The sequence below is a fragment of the Betta splendens genome, chromosome 7, assembly GCF_900634795.4.
Source record: "Betta splendens chromosome 7, fBetSpl5.4, whole genome shotgun sequence".
Taxonomy (NCBI): Eukaryota; Metazoa; Chordata; class Actinopteri; order Anabantiformes; family Osphronemidae; genus Betta; species Betta splendens.
Genome location: NC_040887.2, coordinates 13,382,132 through 13,408,246, shown reverse-complemented (window position 1 = coordinate 13,408,246; position 26,115 = coordinate 13,382,132). Strand labels below are relative to the sequence as shown.

The window sequence follows — 26,115 nt, the reverse complement described above, 5'->3', positions numbered from 1 at the left end:
TTATAAACGTTGCTTCTGTTGTTGAACCGCGTGATGTCTGCTGTTTAATTTTAAACAGGGTCTCAGGCTCTGACTGGAAGGTTCTGTGGCAGATTGTCGCATTCTCCATCAGCTTAATGAGTGTCATCTCTCACACTGTGGCTTCTGCCTTGCTGTCTTTTCTCCACACCCACCTGCTGATGTACAGGTGTCGGCGCTGAAGGACCTGAGCTCCTGCGGCCTCTTTCTCATTCGCCTCTGTCTTCCTGCTTCGCTCTCCCCGGTGAGCGAGAGTTCCAAAACCACATAAAAAAAAAGATATTCATCTTTTCTTTGCCGCATGAGGCCACGAATCCTGATTATGGCTGAGTAAAACGAGGAATCAATTGACCCACCTGCCCAGACACCATTTCACCTGAAGGCTGTGTCTCTTCAGAGGACGGCTGGTGAATGAAGTTGGCGTCAGACGCATCTTTACAGATTTTACCATGGACTCCTGCGCCGGCGTCCTGGTCTGAACCGAAGGCCTTAGCGTTGGTTTTAAGGGCCATTTCGCAAATGTTTTCCTTTGAAATGCTCAGTTTCTTCATCAGGTGGACCATCGGTGGGCCGGGCTTCGTATTTTGGAACAGGAAATGTTTACAGGATGTACAAGGACGCTGGAAGGAGACTTTTTACTGCTTCTCGCGTACACAATCGTGACTGTCTCCTACAGTAGCTCACCCTTTCCTGAGCACATGTGCTGAGCTGCTCTATAAATAATTGCACATTTCGTCCTGTACCGCAGCCAAGATATTCAAAACGCACGTGTCTCATAGTAAATTCCTCTGCCTCCACTGACTCACACTCAAAATTCAGCTTGGCATGTTACAGTATGTACAGACCTTCCCCTGGTTTTACTCTTATATACAGCACGAGTATGTAAATGTCAACCATACGTTTCTATGTTTATAATGAGAACTGAGCAGCACTGGTTTGATTGATAATAGCTGAGCTGTAACGTTTTTAAACGTCAACCGGGGATTCTCTCAATTTAATTCCAGCACAGAAACTTTTTTCTGGACATCTCGTCCTGCGGAGTCTTTTCCCTCTGGATCCTCCAACACCTTCTGTTCCTGACAAACGACTCAGACCTCCTCTGAGCAGATAAAGCTGGCAGCCAGTGAATTCTTAGCAGCACTCCTTTGTCCACTAATGGCCACTGTCAGGAAGCACGTCACTATAATAGGGAATAATTTGTTACGCGCCGTGTGACTCTGGATGCATCTTTAATGTGTACTTGTTTCATCTCATGGTTCTAATAAGGTGGAGGTTGTTTGGGGATCTCGGTGGCTCCAGTTTGAGCAGCTCAGCGCCATCACGTGGGCCTAAGTCTGGTCCCACATAAACAATTTACACGAGTCAGTCTCTGGTTCTCATCTTCGCTCTTGCGCCGGCGTCTGCCGTACGCGCCGCCTGCAGGAAGACTAAAAATGGCTCCCTGTGATGTGAACACGAGCCTGGCGTCGCAAGGAGAGCGCCATCCGCAGTCGCCTCCACCAGCTTAACACCATAACGTTTCAGCTTCTGCTCCTCCAAGGAGAGACCGTGTGACTGGTTTGACTCCAGTTGACTCCACGGTCGTAGTTATAAAACAGGGCCTGAACCACCAGTGCTACTCACATACAGTGTGTGCCAGGTTGCTATTATCAGGTAAAAGATTGACACAAACTAGGTAATAGACAGGAAAATGATTTGTTCTCGATGAACTCTGACTCTGGGTAAACATTATTAGGTGGGTCTAGTTTACTGTACCTGCTACTGCTAGTGCTATTATCGCAGCTGGGCACATTTTCTAGGAAACCCTCCTAATAAGTCACCAAATGTGGGACCCGACTCAGCTTGCTCCATATGTGCTCATGTTCTACAGTTCCCTCCCATTTAAGCGCATTCCCATTTGGACCCCGATGTGACCCCGCGGCCTCTCGGCGCCTCCCGGCTCTGCTCCGCTCTGCTCGGTCCGCAGAGGGACCTCGTCTGTAATGCATGCGTAGTGGGTTTCGAGTGGGCAGCACTTCACACCGACTGCACCGCATTTGCATAAAATGAAGGTCTAATGTAATTAATGCAAATTGTGTGTGTGTGTGTGGGGGGGGGTGACTTACTGTACGGCTCTAAACTCTGTGAAGCCATTTCTAAGTCTCTGCTTCAGAAGTTCTAAGGATCCCTAAAGATTTAAACACACACTGGTGTTGCGTTTGACGCCCTGAATGAGCGACTGTACCAGTCGCCCTGGTGCTGGAGCTGGTGCTGGGATCCGCTGCACACAGTGAGCGCTCCAGCCATCTGTCCCGCTCCGCTCCGCTGTGCCGCTGGAGCCGCGCTCAGCTGTGTAAAAGCCTCGGCGGAACATTAGCTAACGATCCCATCAAAACTTGCATTACCGCGGAGCTTACTGAGGATTACGCGCATGGAGGGAGCGCACGGCGCGATCGGGCACCGCCGCCGAGGACGCTATCGGCGGCTTATGGATGAGACCCAGGCTTTTACTGTAGCAGATGCTCGCCGCTTGTTTTGTGACCAGCATTTATTTAAAGGAGGAGACTTCTCTGCTGCATGTATAAGAAATCGCACCCATGTTTCTCTACTTTCTGACTGCTACAAAGTCTATTTTATGCCCAAATACTTGTTTGCCTGCACAGCATGGTGACAATTGCACGTTGGGTGCTCTCACGTGGGTGAATGCATTGAATTAGCATTTTTCAGAGGGCTCTCATAGACCGCAGTGATGGATGGATGAGCAGCATCCTCTTATCCTTCCCCATGCGACGCTTCGACAAGTCGCGCGGTGACCGAATGCGATCACAACACGCGCTTCTCTCCGGCCGGCTCCACTGATGAAACACAGTGCAAGACAAAAACACCGCACTGCAGTGTTGTTTGCCCGCTGGGATGTTTTATCAAGTCTGTGTGGTACGAGGTAGAGCTGGAAGCTCGCCGAGGACTGGAGCTGTCAAGCACGTCCCTGGAATTCATGCCGGCGTTAGTCACTGGTAATCAGGGTCACAGTAGCTGCTCCTCCAGCTGTTGGGCACAAATTATTTTCAATATTCTCTTTTTTACCTGTTGTTTTTATTTATATATGTCAATATTCAGTAATTATTTCTCCCGAGCGTCAGTGATTGTGCAGTTGTGTTGCTGCACAGTATCCGGTTGCCCACGGCAACTTTTCAAACTGTATGGGCGCTCCCATTGATTGGACTTCAGCATCCACTCACTCCACTCGGGATCCGTATTTGTTTTTGCTCGGCGGCACCGTCTCCACCGGCGCCGACACTCGGCGAGTGACGGCTAATGATGTTGTTCTGTCAGCGCGTGTGACGCGCGCCGGCTGCCTGCCGCGCTGTCATCAGCCCGCCAGCTCGGCGCAGGCACCGCGACACAATCACCGCCGCCGCGCGCACAACGGGGGCAGATCAGAGCGGCGAGACAGCGCGTGCATCTGCATCAGAGGTGGTGGAAGAGGTTGTGTGCAGACAATGCTGTCGCCTAAGGAATGCAGGTGTGGACTGAGCTGTGTGTGTGTGTGTGCGTGTGTGTGTGTGCGTGTGTGTGTGTGTGTGTGTGTGTGTGTGTGTGTGTGTGTGTGTGTGTGTGTGTGTGTGTGTGTGTTTGTGTGTGCGTGTGTGTGTGTGTGCGTGTGTGTGTGTGCGTGTGTGTGTGTGTGTGTGTGTGTGTGTGTGTGTGTGCGTGTGTGTGTGTGTGCGCCCTGCTGTCACTTTGGATACATGTCCACTACCTCACGTTAGACAAACAAGGACACGTCTGCACAAAATCATAGCCACCTCGTCATTGCCATCCACACACACACACACACACACACACACACACACACACACACACACACACACACACACACACACACACACACACACACACACACACACACACACACTCGGCTAGTCACTCCCACCGATCCTCTGCCTCGTGTAAACAGACCAAACGAGCTGTGTGACATCCACTGGAGCTGTCTCTGCTTCACGTCCTCTTCAGGTGCGCATCCCATTATGTGTCGAGGGCCCATTTTCAGCCATTCACCATTAGGAACAAATCTATGTGCAACCAAGTACATCCTCGCCTGATGAAAACAGGCCGTTTAACATAAAACATTCATGTTGTGAATTAAATCACCAATTAAAAAAACACTAAAGCCATAAACAAACCTTTGACAGTGGCAACAAACGCATGTTCGCTTGTTGCTGCTCCACAAAAGCCTGTCCCCACTGTGGCCGAGGGCACAGGCTCTACTCCACTCTATTATAATCTGCTTTGTAGCAGGCGCACAAAGGAACGCCGCCGTTAACAAACAGAGGGGGCTCATTAGAGTCGATCCCAGTTGTTTCCACCGTTTCAATGCAAAGTGCGACGTCTGAGAGGGCGAGAAGCGTCCGTGAGCGTCCGCCAGTCGTGCGAGGAAGCGATCCGGCGGCTGCAGATGGTTGGTTTGTGAGGCAGCGGGGACCGTTTAGTTTCAATTAGCTTCCATTAGAGCGGTGCTCTGCAGAAGAGGAGCGCTCGGCGGCGTCGGGCCTGATGCATTTCATATCACAAATTCCATGAATGCACCTTGAGCGTTTAGCTGCTTGACGCTGCACAAAAACACAGCCCTGAGCTCAACAACCTGCCACCGAGACCTCAGCAGATGAAAGAGAATGAGGCGACGGAAGACAGGAGGAAATGTCTTTACACGTCCTCTCAATGAGTGAATGCAAAACCTGTAGAATGAAAAAATAAAAGAATTAGGCTGAAGAATCTTTTCCATTTATCAAATGTATGTTATAGCTGATACTTTTAAAATATCTAAATGTAAAAATTACATGAACATGATTTTCTTTCTGAGTTGATCTGTTGACATTTTGCTGTTTTCATCATAGTTTGGCTAAACTCAGTCTTGTTCTGCATATATTTCATATAGTGTCCAGCTTCCTTACTGTGAATTCCACAGCAGCGCTGAGAGTGTGAAGGGCCCAGACAGTAAACGCTGAGGACGGGTTTATCTGCACAGAACGCCGGCTGCCACGTATCAATATCAACCAATTTCCCCTCGACAACAAGCGCTTCATCACTTGTCAGGCGAGATCGATGGCTGCTGCTGCCTCATTAGGGATGTGAGGTGGGTTTAAAAGCAGGGAGAATAAAACCCATTGTTGTTGGGAGCTTTTGCATAGCGCTGCAGTTTAACTTTGGGAATGTATTGGTTGTGGTAGTTGTTCCATTCGCTGTGTTTTATTCTGTCAGCACTTTTGCCTCCGCGTGTCAAGCGGCTTTTGGTTTATCAAGCAGGGATCCAGCCTCATTTCGCCTTCGTCTGCAAAACCCTTAGGAAACTTACCGTAGCAGCCATGTTTTGGATTCTCATATCATTTCAATCCTAATCGTCGCTCACTGTGTTTGCTTTGGAGGCTGATTCAGGCAGCGCTGTTTTCACAAACAGGATGCTTTAAACCGTGACCCTTAACAAGGCAGAATGAAGCACTCAAGCACAGAAACAATAAATTTCATCAGACAGGATGTTTTTATATTGACTTCAGCGATGACTTCAGTCAGAGTTTGGGTTTAAATCAAGTCACTTCCTCTCCACTCTCTGTCTTTGTCCCTGTCACAGTAATTAACAGTCCTTCCATTCTAGCACTCTTTAATTCCTGTCAAGCCTAATATGTGCTCCACTCAGTCATGCCCTGAACTACAAATCAACATTTTTTTACTGGGCTTCATACCGAAACCTAATTTCCCGAGTGCTTGATTTCTTAAATCACAGTTTGAAGTGAAAAGAAGACATGAGCTCATTGCTGCCGGGTCTCAGCGTAACAAGAGCAGCAAAAAGCGTAATGAGGCCGGTGCCACCGGCAGATAATAATTATGATTTCTCCAATCCTTTCCCAGTGTCATTGTGACTGTTCCAGGAGCGTGGCAGGTGCAATGCCGTCGCATGAGTCATTTATTCCAGGAAGACACTTTAGTCAAGTAGATGCACAAGCAACAGGTGAAGCGTTTGGGCTGCGAAACCTGGGGTTGAGTGAAGGAGAGAGCGCGACAGCAGTGAAAGAAATGAAAAGGTCAGAAAGAACGAGCCTCGACTCCACAGTAACAGCTCGAAGCTCTGGACAAAGTGGACTGTAGTTTTACTGGGTTTGTGCTTCTGGCAGGAAGACAAGTGAAGTAGAAGAATGATTATCTTAGAAGAAACATAATGAAATAATCATTAGTGTTTTATTGCTTGGAATTAATCCTTTTATTCTACAGAGAGACCTTTGTAAATATGTCTTCTTATAAATCAAACAGACAGGAAGCCACTACCCAAATTTATTACAATGACGAATAAAATTTGGGTTGTTAATATTAGTTGTCATTTGTACATAAGAGGCAACTGCAGCTTGTGTCAAAATTTAATTTTCATTTCACTGATTCTAATTGATTTTTCTAATCAATTAGAAAAAGAAGTGGCTCCGACGCTGATGTGCATCCTGTGCTGTAATTGGGTTGTCATGCATGAACCATGACCTGCTCTATACGTTGGTGTGAACAGGTGAAATAGATTTAATTTCCTCATCCAACGGGCTCCTACACAATGAGGCACAGCAGCCCAATTAGCATAGATGCCGCAGTGTTTGACTCGCTCTGCAAGGCTTGATCAGAACCACTGTATGCATTAAAGGGAAAGAAGATGTGTTCGTAGTGCGTCTGATGTGTCTGAAACTGACCCTGACCCCGAACCTCAACATCTGTACTTCATAGCGTTCCCCTGGGTTCACTCTGCTCTACAACAAACATGACTCGTTCATGTCCTGCTACTACGCAACCTGGAAATGATCGTATGTTGATGTGCTGCCGCTCTGAGCCCATGTTCATTTGTCATGCACCATGAGTTTTCCTAATCTATTTTCTGTCAAGTCCTCGCTCTTTGTGCAAAGGGAATAAATTCAGCGCTTAAAATGTCGCTGCAGGTCTTTGTTTCTCTCCATTAACACGGACGCTTGGAAGAAAGCGGCTCTCACCTCGGTTCCGCCTCCGGCGTGAATTGGAACAGCGAGCGGTTGACCCGCTTCTTTTATGGCTGTTATTTATGATGCTTTTCTTCTCGATTGGTGTTCTTTCATGGCCGCTTTGATCTCCGCCTTGCCTCAACGCGGTCGTCAGATTCTGACAGGACTATTGATTCACCGCTCTGAGTGTGTGTGTGTGTGTGTGTGTGTGTGTGTGTGTGTGTGTGTGTGTGTGTGTGTGTGTGTGTGTGTGTGTGTCCTTTTACTGTAGGATGTAAATAGTGTTAACTGTGCACTATTTTGACTAATGTTTTAGAAGAAGAAGCCACAGATTCTCAGCCACAAAGCCTGGTTGTCTTTTTACTACTTCCTCTTCATTTCCACTTGATGCCTGTTCACACACTAAACCTTGGGCTAAACCTTGAGCTTTTTTACAACATATTTTTGACTCTGCAGAATTTTAATAAGCAACACAACCCACTGCTAAATAATCAGCTGCTGTTGTGTCCTGCTTCTTGAACCTACACAGAGGCCAAACCAAAAATAGGGTGCAGGACTCAGATCCTGCTCTTTGATGTTTTTGTGCTCATTAATCCAGAAATGAACCTAAATGAGGCAGCGCTAACTTTCACGTTTCCCAAATACATACAGTATCCAGCAAACTAGTTAATAGTATACTGTTAATGTGTTAAATCACAACAGTCTGTGCATGGTGCACAGAACCTACACTGTAAAAGTTTTAGCTTCTAGTGAAATTCAATGAAACCTGAATGGTTCATTGGTGCCATTTAGCAGATATCCATATGGAGACAGAAAAGTAAAGGCAACCAGTAAAAGAGTTACTAGTTAATAATAACCGTGGGGTATTTCATTTTATTCTGCATAAATCTATCTAATACTGAGCATTAGTGCTGCAGTAGGAGGGGTCGCAAAAAGATGAGAAGTAATAAAAACGAGATGAAAGGGAAGCATAAAAGGATTAAACGACAGGCAGAGGGGGGAAAGGAGTCTGAGGAGGGGAGAGGGGAAAAGGCAGGATGATTAAAGTCATGTAAAAGCAGCGAGCGGTCGCTGCGGCGCCGTGGAGGGCGAGGGACAGGTACTGTAGCAGGTCGTCACAATGGAGAGACCCACGGATGAAAGAGGCGGAGGAATCAAAGCACCGCTCGCCTCACGGCGGTCGCTGCGGACACGGAGCGGATGTGACACGTATCGATCGGAGCCCGAGCTCCGCGTCGACCTTCGCATCTGCTGACGCGGCGACATTTGCCGTTCGCCGCGTCACTCCTTATTTCTGATCCAGGTGCTGTAGTGACTCACACATCTGACTTGGAGCGCCGATGGATTTTGCTTCACCGAACGGCCACCCCATAATAATAAGTTGGAAAGTGGGGCTGCGGTTGCCATGGTGTCTCCTGGGGTGACAGGCAGAGAATAGCTGCTTAATAATAAACACACGGTGCAGGTCACAGGTGACTTCAACTGTGGACCATAAACTCCTACTGTTGTTTAACTAATACATCCATCTACTGCTCAAACCTAATTTAAAATAGAGTCAAATATCTTTGCACATGAGTCAGGTTTATTACCCTGTACTGAGTTTGGTCATATTCACAGTAGAGCTCTCATCTCCACATGCTGCTTTTTGAAGAAGAGGAAGTTTAAAGCACGCGGTTCGATGAGTGCAGGTTCTTCCAGGTTCCTCACGATGCTGCTGTAAACGCCGTAAACGCTCAAGTACCGCTTCGCTCTGACGGACGCCTCGCCAGTGCTTTTCCTTTTGAACCAGTACCCGTGCAGACGTGCATCCTGCATCACGGAGCTGCTCAGGTTGGTGGAAACATGAACAGGGTTAAACAGACTGACTGCTGCACTCGTGTACGGGTGGGCCGGGCCCTCGGGTCCTCTGCGAACCCACGGATCCACTGTTACAGCGCGGGTCTCTTTTGGGCCTCGTGTACTGTACATCGCTGCGTCCCGGACGTGCCTGTACTGCGTCATTTGTTCCGCGCACTGTACAGCGGTGAAATTGGATTTGCTCGGTCACAACAGCTGAGCGTGGCAGCCGCACATTCTGAGTGACAGATTTATTATTGCTTTACTCTTCACAGTTTAACTCACAGCTCAGTGGATCTGTCATCTGTCTGGGTGACTGAGACGCTCACCCTCTCTCCCTCTCCCTCTCTCTCTCTCTCTCTCTCTCTCTCTCTCTTGCGCTGCTTCAGTTTCTACGTCCGCGTCTTTGAGTTTCTCCGATGCACTCGCTCTGTGATATTCACAGTGAGATGTCACAGCTTTGTGTTGTGCTAATGGGCTGCTGATCTATAACCCCCCTCTCCTCTGGTCCCTCGCTTCCCTCGGTGCCTGCGTCTGTCCTTCGCCGCCATCTCCTCCTCTGCAGCATCTCAATCGGAGCGCCCTGTTTGCCAACTCAGCACTTTGCCCGCTTTCTCGTGGCGTTTGTTTACACGTGTGCGTCTTTAAAGGTGGACCGAGTCATTTGCATGTGTCATCTCGCACATTAAATAATTCTAGTGTTTACAGGCTGCCGCTACCCTGGACTGGAACTCACGCTAACGTGCGTCCCTCCCCCCTGTCTCCTCAGATGGGAAAGTGTACGCCATGGGGGGCATGGGGGCGGACACCACGCCGCAGGCCCTGGTGAGGGTGTACGAGGCCGAGAAGGACCAGTGGCAGCAGGTGACCTCCATGCCCACGCCGCGGTACGGAGCCACGCCCTTCGTGCGAGGGAGCAAGATCTACGTCATGGGTAGGACACGAGACGTCATTGTTCAATCTGCACAGCATTTTTATTTTTTTATTTGAACAGTCCTAGTTTAGATTATGAGAAGGACATTGTTCTCGTCTCGTCTTCATAAAATCCGGTTGTAGGCTGTTTTGCACTCTTTCTTGACGCTCGCCCACTAAACCATGTGTCTGGGCACATGTGAGTGTTTTACCGCTTTTAGCATCAGACTTTTGGATCTGTGACTTTGTCTGGGTGGAAGTTCAGCTACTGTAAACGGGCTAAAAATATGCTTTTGAATTCTGAGAAGTCTCAGTCTGGGTCCAACATTGACCCGAACGACACAGTTGGCGATAAAAGCAGCTCTGAGGGAAACAAGCAAGGAAATACTGTGCGAAAAAAAGTGTTCCGATTTCCCCTGAAAGCATCACGCACGAAAACAAGTGCCATCCGCTCTGTTCTCATGGTCAGAGGTTCCACATTGAGTCCCGACACTTGCTGAGAGGCCATGGCTCATCGAGCTGAGTTCTACAACGCAGGCGCGGGCCAGTTGTACTGTTGCATCCTCAGCCGGGCTTCGGTCACTGCTCTCACACGCTCTACAAGGGCCCATATTCATCAAGCTGACGTTTTGCTTTTAAATGCTTTAAAATGTTTTTCTTTCCCCCCTTTTTTTCAACATTCGTGCTGAGCTAAGCAGAAAAAAAACATTTGCGCTCGATTCAATTTACGGCGTTGTCACTGGTTGTTGTTGTTGTTTTTGTTTTACCTGCTCGCAACCGTGAAATGAAAAAGTCCATGTATTGTGAATACGCAGCGTCAGTACTACAGTATGTATTGTAATTGTAACTATGGTGTTTACTGTCCTGCATCACTATCACACATCTCTGTATGATAGTGACTGTGAAACATCTACTTCTCTTCAGACCAGGTTAGTTACAGTAAATCACATTGTCTCACCATTGTCTGAAAGGGTAAATATTTATATTTATAGAAAGTATTTAATTTTAATTCTTATTTTCTGCCAATCCTCTGAATATGCGGTCACTGAACAGTTCACGTCTGTGCGATTTTTGCTAAAACGTCACTTTCTATATTTTCTAACTCCGTACAAACTGTGTCTGTGGGAAACGGCAGTAGCACAAAGTGAGTGTGAACTATTCCTCTTGACGGAACATCATACGCAGCATGTTCCCCTGTAATCAACAGATCCTTCGGCTGAAATGTTTATTCTTTCTCGCACCTCTCTGACTCCAGTGCTTCCCACTCGCCTCGGCTCTTTGTCTCGCTGCTGCTATCGATCCCCCTGCCTCCCTGCCCACTCCATCTGACCCTCTTTCACTTTCTTCTCTCACGCCTCCACACTCGCTCTTTTCCCACTGACCTTTGTACAATTTCGTTGTCATTGACTCATTTTCTTGTCCTGTTCCCCCGACCTTGTTTCTTTATTTTGCTTTTAATCGCCTCGCTCGTCTTCCTTTTCTCTCCCTCCTCCACCCGTTTTCCTTTTTTTCACCCTCATCGCCCGACTCTTCCACCAGCCTCCCTCTCTGGTTTTAGCCTTCACTCTCTAGCTGCTCGCTGCTTCCTGCATTTTACAAGGTTAAGTCATGATTTGTCCAAGTAAACAACTAGCAGGTGTCCAAAGGGAGCGCCCTGCTGCACTCCGCTCTCTTTCCAATTTAAATGAAATGTGACCCCAGAGCTGGTCTCCGAGCTTGACGGCCTTCTATACAACAAGAGCAGGGGAAAACAAATATAGAGACGTAGCTGAAAGCAGAAACCCAAGGACAAAAGGTTTCACCCTCTAAATACCATTTGGAAATGCTGCTCTACTCTTCAAGCAGCTAATTACGGTGTCATATTCCAATGTTCTCCCGCTTCCTGCAGGTGGTCGTCAGGGGAAGATGCCAGTGACGGCGCTGGAGGCGTTCGACCTGGAGACGAAGAGCTGGACTCGCTTTCCCTGCATCCCGAGCCGGAGGGCCTTCTCCTGCTGCGCCACAAATGAGCGCAGCCTCTTCAGCCTCGGGGGCCTCCAGCAGCCGGGGCCACATAACTTCTACTCCAGACCTCACTTCGTCAGCACAATGGAGGAATACGACGTAGATCAAGGTACGCGGTGAACCTGAATCTAACTTCATGCGTACAGTATGCTAACTTCTCCCTTTGCAAGCCATCTGGATGTTTGAGTAGCGAGCCTGCGTGCTGTGTGCACTGTCGCCCCGGGGCGCTTACTGCAGAGTGAGAACATTATCTAGTCTGTGCTCATAATCCACCCCAAACACAGGAAGATTATGCATTAGCTGAGTCAGATCCTATCAAAACTGATGGTGATGCTGATAGAGTTTTTTTTCTTGCGCTGCCCTTCTGACCAATAAAGAAAACAGTGTGGGACAAATGCTCCCACGGGGCTTTTTGCTGACGAGTTGTGGCTCATATGAGAAATTACTGCATAAGAGATCAAGAACGAATGAATAAATGTAACGTAGGTAATAATGTGGCAGGTGTTTCAGAGGAAGCAAACGGCTCAGTGGGTTAAAAAGAGTCTGTGAGATGAATCCTTACTCTGACACTAGTATGATGTGAGCTAGTATGATAAGCTTTAATTCCTCCACTTTTGATGCTGTGCTTTTGGTTCAAGCGTCACGGCATCTGCTCCACAGCTCATTTTAAGCATCGTGAAAACAGCAGGTCTTCAGGTTTTAGGGTGTAATTACATCTGTTGATACAAGATCCAGAGTCATATACGCTAAACTGCGTTGAGTATCACATTTATCACATTTAACACACGTAGAAATACTAGAGTTGCACCCATGTTTGTGGTAAGTACAGTAGGAGCAACATTAACACTGGTGTTGTTCAATATAAAACCTTGGAGCACTGAAGCGCTGTGGAGTTTCTGGCTCGTCCTCCCTTCGGCTGCTCTTTAGATGATATTAGCAGACGCCGATGGGCAGAGAAGGACACATGGCTGCTTTATTGCAGCTGCTGTTATCAAAGATTTCAGTACCTTCATCCGCCGGCTAGAAGTTACTGAAGGCGGTCACAGGGTGAAGGTGATGCAGATAAAAAACAGAGGAGCGCACTGTGGATAACATGATATGAAAATCTATAGAGGTGCCGCGGATGCACTGAGGACACGTCGCACCGTATGGATTATGAGGAGGCACAAATCCTCTGCTGCTGTGTAATAATAGATCTGATAACCAAGATTATGGGCTTCATCTTACAGTAACGATTAAGCACAGTTGTGAGTTTCATATCGGTTGCATTAGAAGTCGTAATGACGTGAGCTTTGCCTGATGGATAAGTATAAATAAAGCTTTTACACAACTTACTAAGCAGGATGACTGACGCGTCAGACAGACAACTCCACGGCTGCGGCGCTTTGCAATAAATCGTGATTCGACTTGGCCTGAGGGGCGTTGATGAGTTGAAATAACAAAAGAACATTGAGTTTCAGAAGCAAAAATACATCAACATAAGGAGCGTATTGACAACGCTTTGGGCTCTCAGCTGACAGTAATCTACGGGATCAGTGAGCAGGTTTGCTGGCTTCCTTCCCGGCGATGGAGATAACAGTTGTTTTGAGCACTGACTAATCCGTGAACTTTTCTTTCGTTTGTCAAATTTAACGTTCGAGGCTTTACTGTCGCCGGTCGAGTGTGAGAAACTGCGCGTCGCTCGCTTGGTAATTTGTGCCAGATGTGCCCACCTACAGTAGCCTCGTCGTACTGTACAGCTCAATGCTGTGGAGGGCGCGTGACAGTCAGAGCTGATCACTTACAGTGTGTGTGTGAGAATCACACGGTACATCTGCAGGGGTGAGCAGAGTCATTGTGTCCACAGCTGATGAGAAGCTGCCATTTGGAATGAGTGACACTGGATGAATCAAATCAAACCATGATTAATCTGGTTCATGGGATTCAAGAGCTCGTAATACAGCTCTAACCTTGACCTGGTTATTGGCGATGAAGTACTAAACAAAACCATTTCATTATCACATTCATGGTGACAGAGGATGAACCCTGGCCATGGACTCATGTCACCCATGGACTTTAAACAGACCTGAGACACCGGACTCTGATCTGACTCGGTCGCACCTGCAGAGATCCAGGTTCTGTGTATCTTTATGAGAACACAGGCCTGTGGCGTCGGGATGCGTGTGTGTCCTCTGCATCCACTGGAATTAGAACCGCATCCTCGCACTCCTCCAGGTCTTCCAGCTTGTGATATTATATTAGATTTCCCCTCTGCTTCTGTGAATCCTCAGGTCTGATGTGTTTGGCTTTAAAAGGCTTTTTCTGTCAAACACTAAGCGTTTCTTCTCGCCTCCTCTTTCAGAAGGGCCCAGACGTCAAAGCTATCAAAGTAAATGGGGCAACTGTGCAGTGTAGATTTTGCTGTGTTAACATTATAGCAGTTCCACTTTATTCCTCACATTTAAGGTTATTGATTTGATTCTAGTTAGTCTCTAACCTTTCGCAGAGCTGAACTATTGGCTGTTACTTACTGTATGTTCCTATTTATCTTTCTTATTACTGTCATTTTTACAGAATGTGATCGACACACAGAGATTATAGATGATGGAACCAACAACAATCGCCAGATTAGAGGGAGGCATCGGTTAAGCCGAGCAGTAACAATACCAGTAACAACAGTAATCGTATCCAGCGGCCTCTGGAGGCTTTCGATACGCAGCTCATCGCCTACGAGACCCTCAGAGAAACAGACAGCGACGCAAGAGCGAGAGAATAGAAATTAGGAATGTGAGAAAGGACAGAGGACAAAGCTTGCGTGTACATTTGGCTCCACACTGTTTGATTTAGAGGCACAAATGGTTTCGCCAAGTTTATCCAGAGGACAAATCACCCACGCGTGCGTGTGCGTTATGTGATTACGCTCCTTAATAGAGGTTATAACCCTCTTGGCCTTTCGCTAATTCTGAGCAGGTTCATTACCTGTTCATTTTTGTACAGTGTCGGAAATGTTTTAATCACACTGATTTGCATTTAAATGTTCCCGGTGGCATCGGCATTCAGGGCCGGCGAGCGGCGCAGCGGCCCGCAGGGTTAATGGACGTTCTGCTGTTCACCGGGAGTCACCGCTGTGTGGAAGGCGGCGAAGGCGGCCAGAGGAAGGCGTCTCCTGCAGCGGCTCCGGCTCCTTTAGGTTTTCACGTGCGACAGGCGCCATAAATTGAATTGAAGGTCGTGGAATTAATTCAGTGATTAAAACCGAACCCGTGATGCGATGTGGTGACATTTTAACAGAGATAATGAATGATGAAAGGTAATTAACTATTTTCTCAATGGGATACAGAGCCATAACATACCGTACTGCAGTTTATAATGTGGAACATACTGTACAGGACGTCAACTTAACTGAATTGTCAGCCTGGTTTTAGGGAATCAGTCAGTCAGTGAGTTGCTTCCTCGGGTTGATTTCACATTTCTGTTCCGTGGCCCTTTCTTGGCTAAAAACGTCACGTATGGCTCGGCTGAAACCCAGGTGTATGTTAATATCGATTTCACAGGTAGAACACCCCCCCCACCCCCTTACCCCAACACACACACACACACACACACACACACACACACACACTCATACACACACACGCCTTTGAACTTGCTTCTTAGGGATGACGTGCCAGTCAAGACCCCCCCCCCCTCGCTTCCTGAGGATGTCAGAATTCAGAGCTTTGATCTGATAAAAAAAGGCTTGTAGTGGGAATCATATCAACTTTATCTGTGGTAATTCCCCCCCCGCTGCCCTCTCTTCCTCCCCGCTTCCCACCCTTCGATCTCCAGTGTTGAGATGACAGCGCCGATTATCTTTGCGAGTCATATTTTGAAAAGCCTGGAGGATTATTACGATCCACTGATAGATGGGCGTCTCGGCTGCCGAGCGTTGATCGAGACATCCGCCGGTCGACTTTTTAATGTTTCTGTGTCTCAGCTTAAAGTAAGAAAAGAGGACTTGCTCTATTATTATGTCAGCGTGACAAGCAGGCCCCACTTGCACTTAAAATGATTTTATTATATTATATAAAAGTGTAAAAGCAGAATTAAGGACAGAGTTGCTCTATTGGCCTGGATTAGACTGTTCAGGTTTACCTAATAAAGTGACCAGCCAGAGAGCTTGGCCTGGCATTTCATATTAAAATAATTTAATCATAGGATAATTTTTTCCCCAAACAGCTGAGTAGGTTTAATCATGAGCAGGACCGAGCCAAATTGTTTTTAATTAATCATTTTCGTATATATTGGTACAGTACGTGGTTTTGAAAGCCTGGTCGCCTGAGAACATGACTCAGAGAGATGGAATCAGATGGAATCATAATAAATAGATGAGTGGATGTTTGAAGGCTGGTTGACATTTATTAAGAAGCTCTGGAGGTGCAGCCTTGTATGAGGTATATTCATGAATACATACAGATCTTCTAAATTACTAATGTTAACAACTGTATTCATTGCAAAATATGAAGCTCATGCATCTGTAGCAATGTGATAACAGCACCTACTTACTATTCAGAGCTTTATTGGCTCGGACATATTGTCTCACAGAGCCTATAAATACATCAGGGTGTCCTGGGCATGAGGCTGAGTGGGTTTGCGCTCGTGGCCACAAGCAACACAAACAGCAGCAATCCCAGCTGTGGTCTGAGCATCGAGGAAGACATGAGTAAGAGAGGAAGAAGGAAACCATAAATATGTTATTATATATTATATTATATATTATATTATGAAGCTCCTGTTCCTGCCTCTGACTGTACCTCCTATTCTCCACCTAACTGTGAATAGCTGTTTGACGCGCTGGTTGGCAACAATCAACCTTCATTTAATTAAGCGCTTAATTAATTAAAGTGTCTAATAGCTGCCCCATGTGTCCTGCGTTGCTCGGGATCAATGGCTGCGTGTGTCTACGCAGTGAAAGCCAGTTGTCAGCAACACGCGGTTAAGCACATGATCAATGGGACAATATTTACAGATGCCACGTAAGGGCAACAATAGTCAATTAGCTGTAAACATCAACGAGCGCAGGCCTTGGATACGAGCCTGAACACATGAGAATAAGAATAAGAACACCTTTAATAGTCGCACAATGAGGAATTTCGTCTCACAACAGATACAGAAGGAAAATATAGCAGCAATATGCTTTTTATAATGCCAACATCTCCAGAAACGGAGACGAGCACGTACAGTAATTGCACAGGACCCAGATGAACCTGCGTTCATCACAGGGAGAAAAAAATTCTAACTGCTGCGACTTTTTGTGATGCACCTTTATTATATAATTCCGGTTAACATGGCCGTCTGAGCGCCGAAAAGCACCTGCGACCTCGATGACACGGATCCCATTTTCCACAAGTGCTGAGCAGAATGGGGCGTTTATGTGTCGGGGGCGTGAAGCACCGAGCGTGTGCTTTTGATAGCAGCTCTGTGTCTCACTCACACGGAGAAATGCTGTCAATGAGCAGCTTATATATATGGGAGTATCTTATAATGTGCTTTATATAATGATAGAAATAACCTTGACTTACTGAGCGGAGAGGGATTAAATGGCTCGCTGACGCGCCCCACTGCCCCGTCCTTCTGAGACGCGCACTAAACTGGAGACTCCAGCAAAATCTCTCGATCGCCTCCGCAGATGAAGCTCCCATCACCTCTTCAAAATGACCTTCCCAGGTCCAAACGACTCACCACGGCATCTACACCTGAGTGCGTGTGTCTGTGTTAGGGGCATGAGTTGATTCAGGCCTGGTGGAGTCTCCATCACCTCTGACTCAGCGTTTCTCTGTCACACGAAGATGAGGTCGTCACCATCTACCAGGAGCCCTGAATTTAAAAAGAAATCTTGATTCTAACTTCTATGCTGGACTTTGATCGTTAGATGTGTCTGTTAACAGCTTAGCGGGTTCCTGGTTTTATAAGGGGCAAATGTTCAAGGTCAGCTAGACTTTTTCTTACACCCATTGGGAGGCATTGTTCACCCCTGGACGCTCGCTGCGTGAACTCACGCAGCCCCTGGAGGCTCCTGGAGGCTCCACGCAGTAATTGAGCTATTCTCACTTTTTACCACATCGCCGGTCGGCGGAGCCGGAAGCAGGGACATGTCCTCGTGACTGAGTGAGCGAAATGCACACAGTGTCTGTTTTCTGAAATTACAGTCCACAACAAGCAGCTATCATCGCCGCCATTGTCATTCAGCCAGTGCTACAATCTGAACCTGTGATTGCAGAGACCATCAAACAGACTTGTTATGCCTCTCGACGATTAAATTTCTTTCTATTAAAGCTCCGTCTGCGGAATAATTACAGTGTACAAATCAGCGGTGCCGCGGGACGAGAGGGAGGAAGGAGCCGAGGCGCTGAGTGATGACTCAAACGCTGTCAGCTGCTGTCAGACCTTCAGAACTAAAGACCTGTTTTTTGTCTGTTTACACTCGCCCCTGCACATCTCCCCTTCACCACCCTCAACACACTTCAGGAGTTGATGTTTGCATATTGGATTTTTTTCCCCCGCAGTCCTGGAAGCTGCAGGCTGCGGCACTGCTCCTTCTTTCCACCATACTTACATGTACCATCAGTTGTTTTGACCTCTCTCACTGTGTAAAACTTTATAAATGGGTGATTGATGGTGTAAAGTGGAGAGAGATCTGATTGACTCTCACAGGTCCGAGAACAGTATGAAGGGAATTCACGCAGGAAGCTTCTTGCCTCTCTATTTAAACATCCCCTAACTCTTTTAACACGCACCCACTTCCTGTGCTGCAGAGATGTCAGAATGATTCAGTAGATTCATTAAACAGTCCAAACAGTAATATTAAAATCAGATCTTCGTAAAGCATCATAGCAGCGTTTATGTTTTGTTATCACTCTGCTTCACTTCAGTGGTGATAATCTTGTAGCAGCTGTTTCTCATAAATACTGTGCTCAGTTCTATTTCAGTATTGGCGCCAACTGCAATATTTGTATTGACATGGTAACAACAACCAAACACACGCTGTATTAAAAAGTACCATTTTGCATAAAGCAAAACCGAAGTGAATCGGAGCATTATTGTATGTTTGATTAGAAGACTCAGCTTTAAACTTCTCACGTTGTGAGATTCCATTTCTTAAGGTTTAGAGGCCTGTTTCGTTGTGTCGATGTGTGCGCTCTCCAGCTGCTGACTGATTGATTTGTGCATTTTTAGTGCTGTAGAAGGTCATTTACAATGAACAGAGCCACTACATGAGCAAATTGAAATTAATTTACTAGTTGGTGGATTTAGATCCATCACAACAATTTACACTTTGTTTGTACATGGGAGCATTAGCAAATCTTCACATCGGCTACATGCAATTGCAGGTCGAGCCACCAATCATGAATATTTATAGGATTACTGATTAGCGAGAGGCCAGTGAGTTGTCAACATGTCGCTTCTTCCCTTCGCTGTCTCCTTGTCCTGTGTGTTCCTTTACAACACAGCTGGATGACACTGAGCTCCAGTAATCGCTTTGCGTCTCCACACCGACCGAGCTAATACCTCCCACACTCGGCTGCAGCAGCGGCCGAGCCTCCGTGTGTGGAGCTGTCCGTGGTGCTGATGGACTTTGCGTTATCAGTGGAAACACAATCTTGCTTCTCTACTCACAGGACGTTTTTCTAAATCCTGCAGTGTTTGGCGTTGCTCCTGATGGTTTCACACTCCTCCCGGTTGTCAGAAGACATGTGGATTAGCGCATTGATCCTCGTAATCGATAGCACAGCGCTTCTAATCAAACCTGCATTGCAGCAACTGCCCCACACGTTAAGCTTGTGTGTGTGAGGGTCCTTCTAAGTGGAAGTGATTTTCTGTCTGAGATGCAAATCCAGTTGCAAAGATGAGGAGGATAAATGCTCGCAGGAGCGCCTGGGAGAGGAGACTTTTATAGTCTGCACTAGTGGATCCAGCAGAAAACCTAGTTAACTGAGGAAAGAACAGAAGAGGGGAAGAGTTTGGGCTTTTTATAGCAGCGTGTAACATGCAATGGAACTAATGCACCTGCTAAGAGATGTGGAGAGGTGGGAAATGTATAAGATGTGAAAGCTATGGGAAAAATAGATTTTCTGGTTCTGATTCTGAACAATAACCTCTTGGATTTGAGTTTTTGGGGACTCGCATCTAAAAGCCGAGCGCAGCAGGTTGTTTTTGCTTAAATAATACAATGGAAAATGCTGCTGATTCCTCATGTTTGTCCACAAGATTCTACCGGTTATTTCACAAGAACTTTTATTTCATCAACAGCTTTTTCTCAAGCAACTAATAGGATTTTTACATATGCACCTAATAATGTGTCATGACGTGCATCAGTCCTAAGCTGTGTGTGTGGGACTGCGATTAGCACCTGCTTCTTCAAGGCCTCTGTGTGTTTAAAGGCTTGTGATTTAATAATACCGAGCTGCTGTTCTGTGTGTGTGTGTGTGTGTGTGTGTGTGTGTGTGTGTGTGTGTGTGTGTGTGTGTGTGTGTGTGTGTGTGTGTGTGTGTGTGTGTGTGTGTGTGTGTGTGTGTGTGTGTTTGTGTCAGGCTTCTTGGGCTGGTGATGGATTCAGACTGAAGTGTTGGTGTCTGGGAGAGTGATAGAGGAGCGGGAAGAGGATTGATTCTGAGCTTTAAATAAACACACTCCCCTCTCCTCCAGCTGAGTCCACCAGACATATCTGCCCCACACGTCACTCAACCCTTCTACTGTGTGTGTGTGTGTGTGTGTGTGTGTGTGTGTGTGTGTGTGTGTGTGTGTGTGTGTGTGTGTGTGTGTGTGTGTGTGTGTGTGTGTGTTTGTGTGGTGGATGTGCATCCAGGTGGCTGGTGGGTCCAACAAGCCGTGAACGTCGGCCAAAATGAATTATTACCTGCTGAATCTTTTTCCCCCACGTCTTTAACCGACGTGGCCGAGAGAATTAATCATTTGCGCTGACAAAGGGGGGCGGTGGAACATGCGGCGCGGGGTTCCTTCCCTGTTTTGTATGGGGGAGCCGTTCGCTCTGTCTGTTGCCAGCGTTCTGCGTGAGAAGTTCTGAGAGAGGAGAGCTCCTGTTGGAGGTGTGAAAAGCTACATAAGCAGTTGCTTTCATTCGATATAGATGATGTGGAGCTCAAGGTTTCCTGGAACAAAACCTTAGTTTCTGTATGATGTTGTCCATTTATGAACTCCACGTTTGAACCTTTTAAAATTCAGCCTTTATAATCGTTAAGTGTGTTGCTTGTGCGGAGGAGAATCACTCTTCAAGACCTGATGCATACAGACTTTTAATATTATCAGATTAACAACCTCAATACCTATTTATCCGTACATACCTGTACACTTTCCTTTTATATGTATTTATTTCAAAGCACTCAAGCATGTGGGGGTTGAGCTGTACTGTATCCTCCTAAACGCTCTGAATCAGCATTAATTTGCCAGAGTTTTCAAGTAAGCCACTCAGCCTTGTGCTGTTTGTGTGAGCTCTGCAGAGGAACGAGGAATTATGGTGATTCAGAGCATTTAGGAGATTATTTCTTTAAATATCTCCCAGAAACATGTCACCCGGTGGAGCGGCCTGTCTGGCTGCGTTGCGTAATCAACTCCGGGTCACAATAGAGACATCCAACTAATCCAGGCAGCAGATTGATGGACTTCACTGTGGAGGGAGATAATTAATTTTTGTCTCAGACTCTGTTGGGACTGTTGAAAATGTTTGATTTAAGTAGGTGGTCTTTGAATACTGGAGGGCAGTCAGGACTCCTCAATTGATGTAAATGGGATGATAAATGCCAGAATCACGCTGTGGAATATGTTGTACACGCAGATAATCGCACATTCAAGACGTTTCCACTTCAGTTACTTTCCACCCAGCTGCTGAAGTTATCTTCAGAGTTGCGCAGCGTCGTCATGTGATGTTAATCGAATCTGACGTGTTTGTCTCTGAATCTTCTAAATGCGGAAAAGTATCTTCTGAAATGAAAGCGGGCTCTTGAAGCCCCAAATGTTCCCGTCGGTGTCACTGGTGAGGACTGATCTGTATCTGGAGATAATGGAGACACTGGGACAACAGCGCGGCCACGGCTGATGCTTCAGCAGATGATTCTGGGAGAGGCCGAGGAGGAACAAACTTCCAAACTCCACCCCCTCCGCTCCCTGTGTGTCTGTGCGGTGCCTGCATGTTCTCTGGCCTTATCTGGCTTTTCCATTTCTCCACAGCTGAGTAGCTGATCTGCAGCCAGCATATCTGCCAGAGAGCTGCTGGTGCCTCTGCGTTTCCCCTCCTCTGACTCAGAAATTACCATTTAGCCGTTGTGCAACTCAGCCATTACTCTCCTGTCAGCAGCACATTTGTGTTACTCTGTGAATGTGTCTCTCCTCTCGCCTCCTCAAGTGCAAATCTATGGCTTTAATGAGATTAACATATTTTAAAGTTACCAAAACCTTAATTTCTGTTTAAGCACTCTCTCATGGAAACATGAAGCAGAAATTCTGCTTGTTAATTGGAAAGCAAATTTTTGTTTTCACATGTCACATGTTTTCACATTTTAATTACACTGTGACTTCTGTCACGCAGTGAAGGAAAACTACACTTTACAGGCAACCATCGCTTTGTAATGTTAAAATCAAGTGACACTTGACACTTTCTATGATCATCTTCTGACCAAAACCAACATGTCACATTCTTTAATCTGTATAAATATTGTTTAAAATCTAGAATTTCAACATTTTCAGGCTCCACTAAACTGCTAATGCAAAATTGTTGCAGCAGAACCAGACACACAATCTCCTTGTGCAGGGCACCCTCCTTCCTCTACATTATGGTTAATTGTACCAAGAACTCCTGCAGGTCATAGGTCATGTCTCACGTCTGGATATTTAACAGATGTTGTGCAACTCTTACCTGCTTGTCTCCTCATTTAATTTTATTTCCTGTTATTGTTGCCAACAGTACAAATAGACATGGGGAACATGGACTAGACATCACACACCGTCATTCTGCCCACACACACAGGTTGATGGAGCCTCTTGTGTTGCTGTAGACAGGTATCATGTTTCCGTGTGCAGCCCCGGGGGAGACACACACTCATTTGAGGAAATGCTGCCTCGCCACTAGAACACTGAGGAGGGGACGCTCGACGCCACACTAGAGCCCATCGGTCTCACAGCACTCTGTGCTTCTGGGACACAATTCCCTCCGAGCTCAACGAGACACATGCCCTTCACTGGTTAGCATCCCATTTTAGCCCAGAACTAATGGTGTAACACAAAACGGACCGTCAGTGAACCACCATGTCACATCCATGAATGGTAACAGAATAATTTATGGCTGTAACGCCATGAGTAAAACACACAATGCTGTCCATCACAGACACAAAGTGTGTGTCTGTGATGGACAGCTGCTACCATCCTGCCTGTCTCTCTCTCTCCCCTCACGCCAACCGGTCGAGGCGGATGGCCGACCCACATTCAGCCTGGTTCTGCTGGAGGTTTCTTCCTCGTTGGAGAGGGAGTTATTCCTCTCCACTGTTGCTGTCAAATTAAAGGCTTGCTGTATGTGGGATTTGTTGGGTTCAGTTGTATAAGGTCTTAAACCTTTCCCTGTAAAGTGCCTTGAGCTAACCTTGTTGTTATTTGGTGGTATATAAATGAAATTGAATTGATTTAAACAATCCATCCTAAATGATGGAGCTCCACATATTAACTGGTCACCTTTCAAACTGTAGCTATTACGGCATTTTTATTCTTGTGCTTGAGCATATTTTGTTGCGTTTTCGTCCGTCTCAGCTTGTCTCCCTCTTTCCAGGCGGAGGAGAGGGAAAGGGGATGTGTCACTGAGTATAAGTACTAAATATAGAAATTTAATCTGCTGTTGGGTAGTGGGTTTAAAGCCAGAGAACAGGGAGAGGAAGAAGAAGGGGGGGGGGGGGCGCCCCAGAGGCAGACCTCCTTCTACAAATCCCTCCGTGATGCGTTTCACATTTCCCAGTCTCACGCCTCTTTCTTCCGTGTGGCTCCTGCTCCTGCTGTCTGACAGCGAGCATCTGCTGTTACGCATCGACAACAAACGCCGACCCGGCCGCTAATTCTGGGTTTGCATTTCGTGGGCGCAAGAACGACCACGATGCATTAAAGTCTCAAGAAGGGCATTGATTTATGCTTTGACATTTAGGGTAAATGGGCAAAGCGGTGATCTTAATTTTATCATCCAGCCTCTGGCAAAAAGATAAATATGTTTTCTTTCGCTGTCAGCGGCAATTTAGTTTTAATGGCGGATCAAGTAAATGGCAATTTCAGTTCGTCCCGGCCGCTCCAGTGCCCTGCCTGGCCTCCCATCCATTTGAATGCATTTATTTCAGGTTTGTTTGAATGCCTGCAGTAAATAATCTGTTTATACCCCACACACCACAAACTCAGGAGTCTGAAATGAGCAAGATTTGTGTTTTTGTGCAACGGTGTTTTAAGATACTGTTACCCTTGAGATGTACAAAGGTGTTTTCAGGGTTTAGTGTGAGTACGCTGAACCGCTCGTGGCTGCTAAAACCCTGAAATCACCCCCATCTGACCCCTTTAAGCCTTATCGCCAAACATCAGTGCTCCTGCTGCTGCTGTGCAAACGCCTGCAGCCAGATTCAAGAAGCAGGTACAGTATATGAGTAAGGTCCAGCCCAGGGAGTTACACTGTTCTTTACCACACACGGGTGTGCATTTCTTTAAAACGTGTTCCTGTCTGTTCTGTTGTGGCAGGTGTATGGATCAAACCCACCCGAACGTCCAGGATGAGGGAGAAGAGGGCCGACTTTGTGGCTGGGTGCCTGGGAGGACGGGTCATCGCCGCTGGTGGTTTAGGTCAGCAGCTCAGTGATCTGGGTCAGAACTGTATGTGTGTATGACACATTCTGATCACGGCGTCTGATACAAAGCAATCAACTCTTCCCTACACATTCGAAAAAGACTTCTAAGACGTTAGTCAGCTTCCAACAAAATGAGAAATGATTCAGCGTCAGCTGTTCTGGGCCTTAGCTTGTATTTACGCCTTCTAATCAATACAGCAAAATAAAACCATTTCAAACTAAAACCAAATTCCTCATCTGATAAGTGAAGCTAAATGAAATGAACTTTAACAGACACACACACACACACACACACACACACACACACACACACACACACACACACACACACACACACACACACACACACACACACTGCACGTGCTCATACACGAGCAAATTAATTTTCCATTAACTTTCCATTTTCTTCTTGGCTGAGCTGCATTTGTTACATTACATGCATAGTGTGAATAAAGACCGAGCAATTGTACAAATTAATCAGAGGTCAGGTTTTCTGCTGGCTGACATGCTCATGGGGCAGATACTCAGTCGTTTCAGGGTAGACCTGCACGCTCCAGCAAAATGACAGCCTGATGAGTAAATGCAAAGTGACATTAATTACAATAGCATAATGCTAATAATAGTAATACATAGAGCATTTCACTAATTCAAATATCACAGTAATTTCCAGCAGAATATGTTGCATGTGTCGAGCTTGCTCGTGCAATTGGCATGAACTTCTGAACAAGTGAAGGTAGAAACCTCAGCGTTCTCTGCTTTCCAGTTGCTTTAAGATGAGTTGTACTCACAAAAATAAAGTCGTTGTAATGTAAATGTAAGGTTTAAGACCTTACAGAAAACAAAGCTACAACTGTATGTGAGTTTTATAGAAACGCCAACAAGCCTCCAGCAGAACCAGCCTCATTGTGAGTGTTGGGGTGAGGGGGCGGTGGCGGACGAAAAGTACAAAGGCAGGCATCCATGATATAAACACAAAGTCAATGACATGCGATGCACTGGGTACAGGTAACTGTGAAGTGGATGGAGGGAGAAAATGATGATGTGGAGACTTCATGATAATCATTTTGAGTTGATATGATTTTCCTCAAAATCTATCATGAATAATTTACCACAAAGCACATTTCACCGGCTTCAGTACATAATTAATGTAGTAGGTTGAGGATCTGACATATTATGGCCCAAAATACGAGCAGCTCTCTCAGGGTTGTATCGTAAATGTGTGCTGGCATCTGTTGACTGAGCCGACGGAGGCAGGAGCATGAAACGGGTGTCGGATTGTGTCTGCTAATGCGGAAATGACAACGCAAGGGGGAGGTAATGAGAGAGTGGAAGAGGTGGACGTGTCAGCTGAGACCAGCCCTCAGTCTCATCCATGGGGGTATTTTGGGCCTTTGAGTCACTGCTGGTTTGTGGCACACTGCCTTTCAATGAGATTTAAATACATTTAAGGGAGCATGTGTAACTCTTTTATAGTGTGTGTGCATGTTTATTAATGTAAAGTAGTGAAATAGAACAATTCCATG

The 26,115-nt window shown here is 46.4% G+C and overlaps 1 protein-coding gene across 1 annotated transcript in view; it reads left to right on the top strand.

Annotated features, from left to right (window-relative positions):
- LOC114859452 (kelch domain-containing protein 8B-like) overlaps window positions 1-26,115 on the top strand; it is a 67,988-nt gene that overhangs the window by 34,256 nt on the left and 7,617 nt on the right. The window contains exons 4-6 of the mRNA XM_029157608.3: window positions 9,607-9,771; window positions 11,638-11,862; window positions 24,486-24,587. Of these exons, the coding sequence (XP_029013441.1) occupies window positions 9,607-9,771; window positions 11,638-11,862; window positions 24,486-24,587 (492 nt within the window). The remainder of the gene's footprint in view (window positions 1-9,606; window positions 9,772-11,637; window positions 11,863-24,485; window positions 24,588-26,115) is intronic.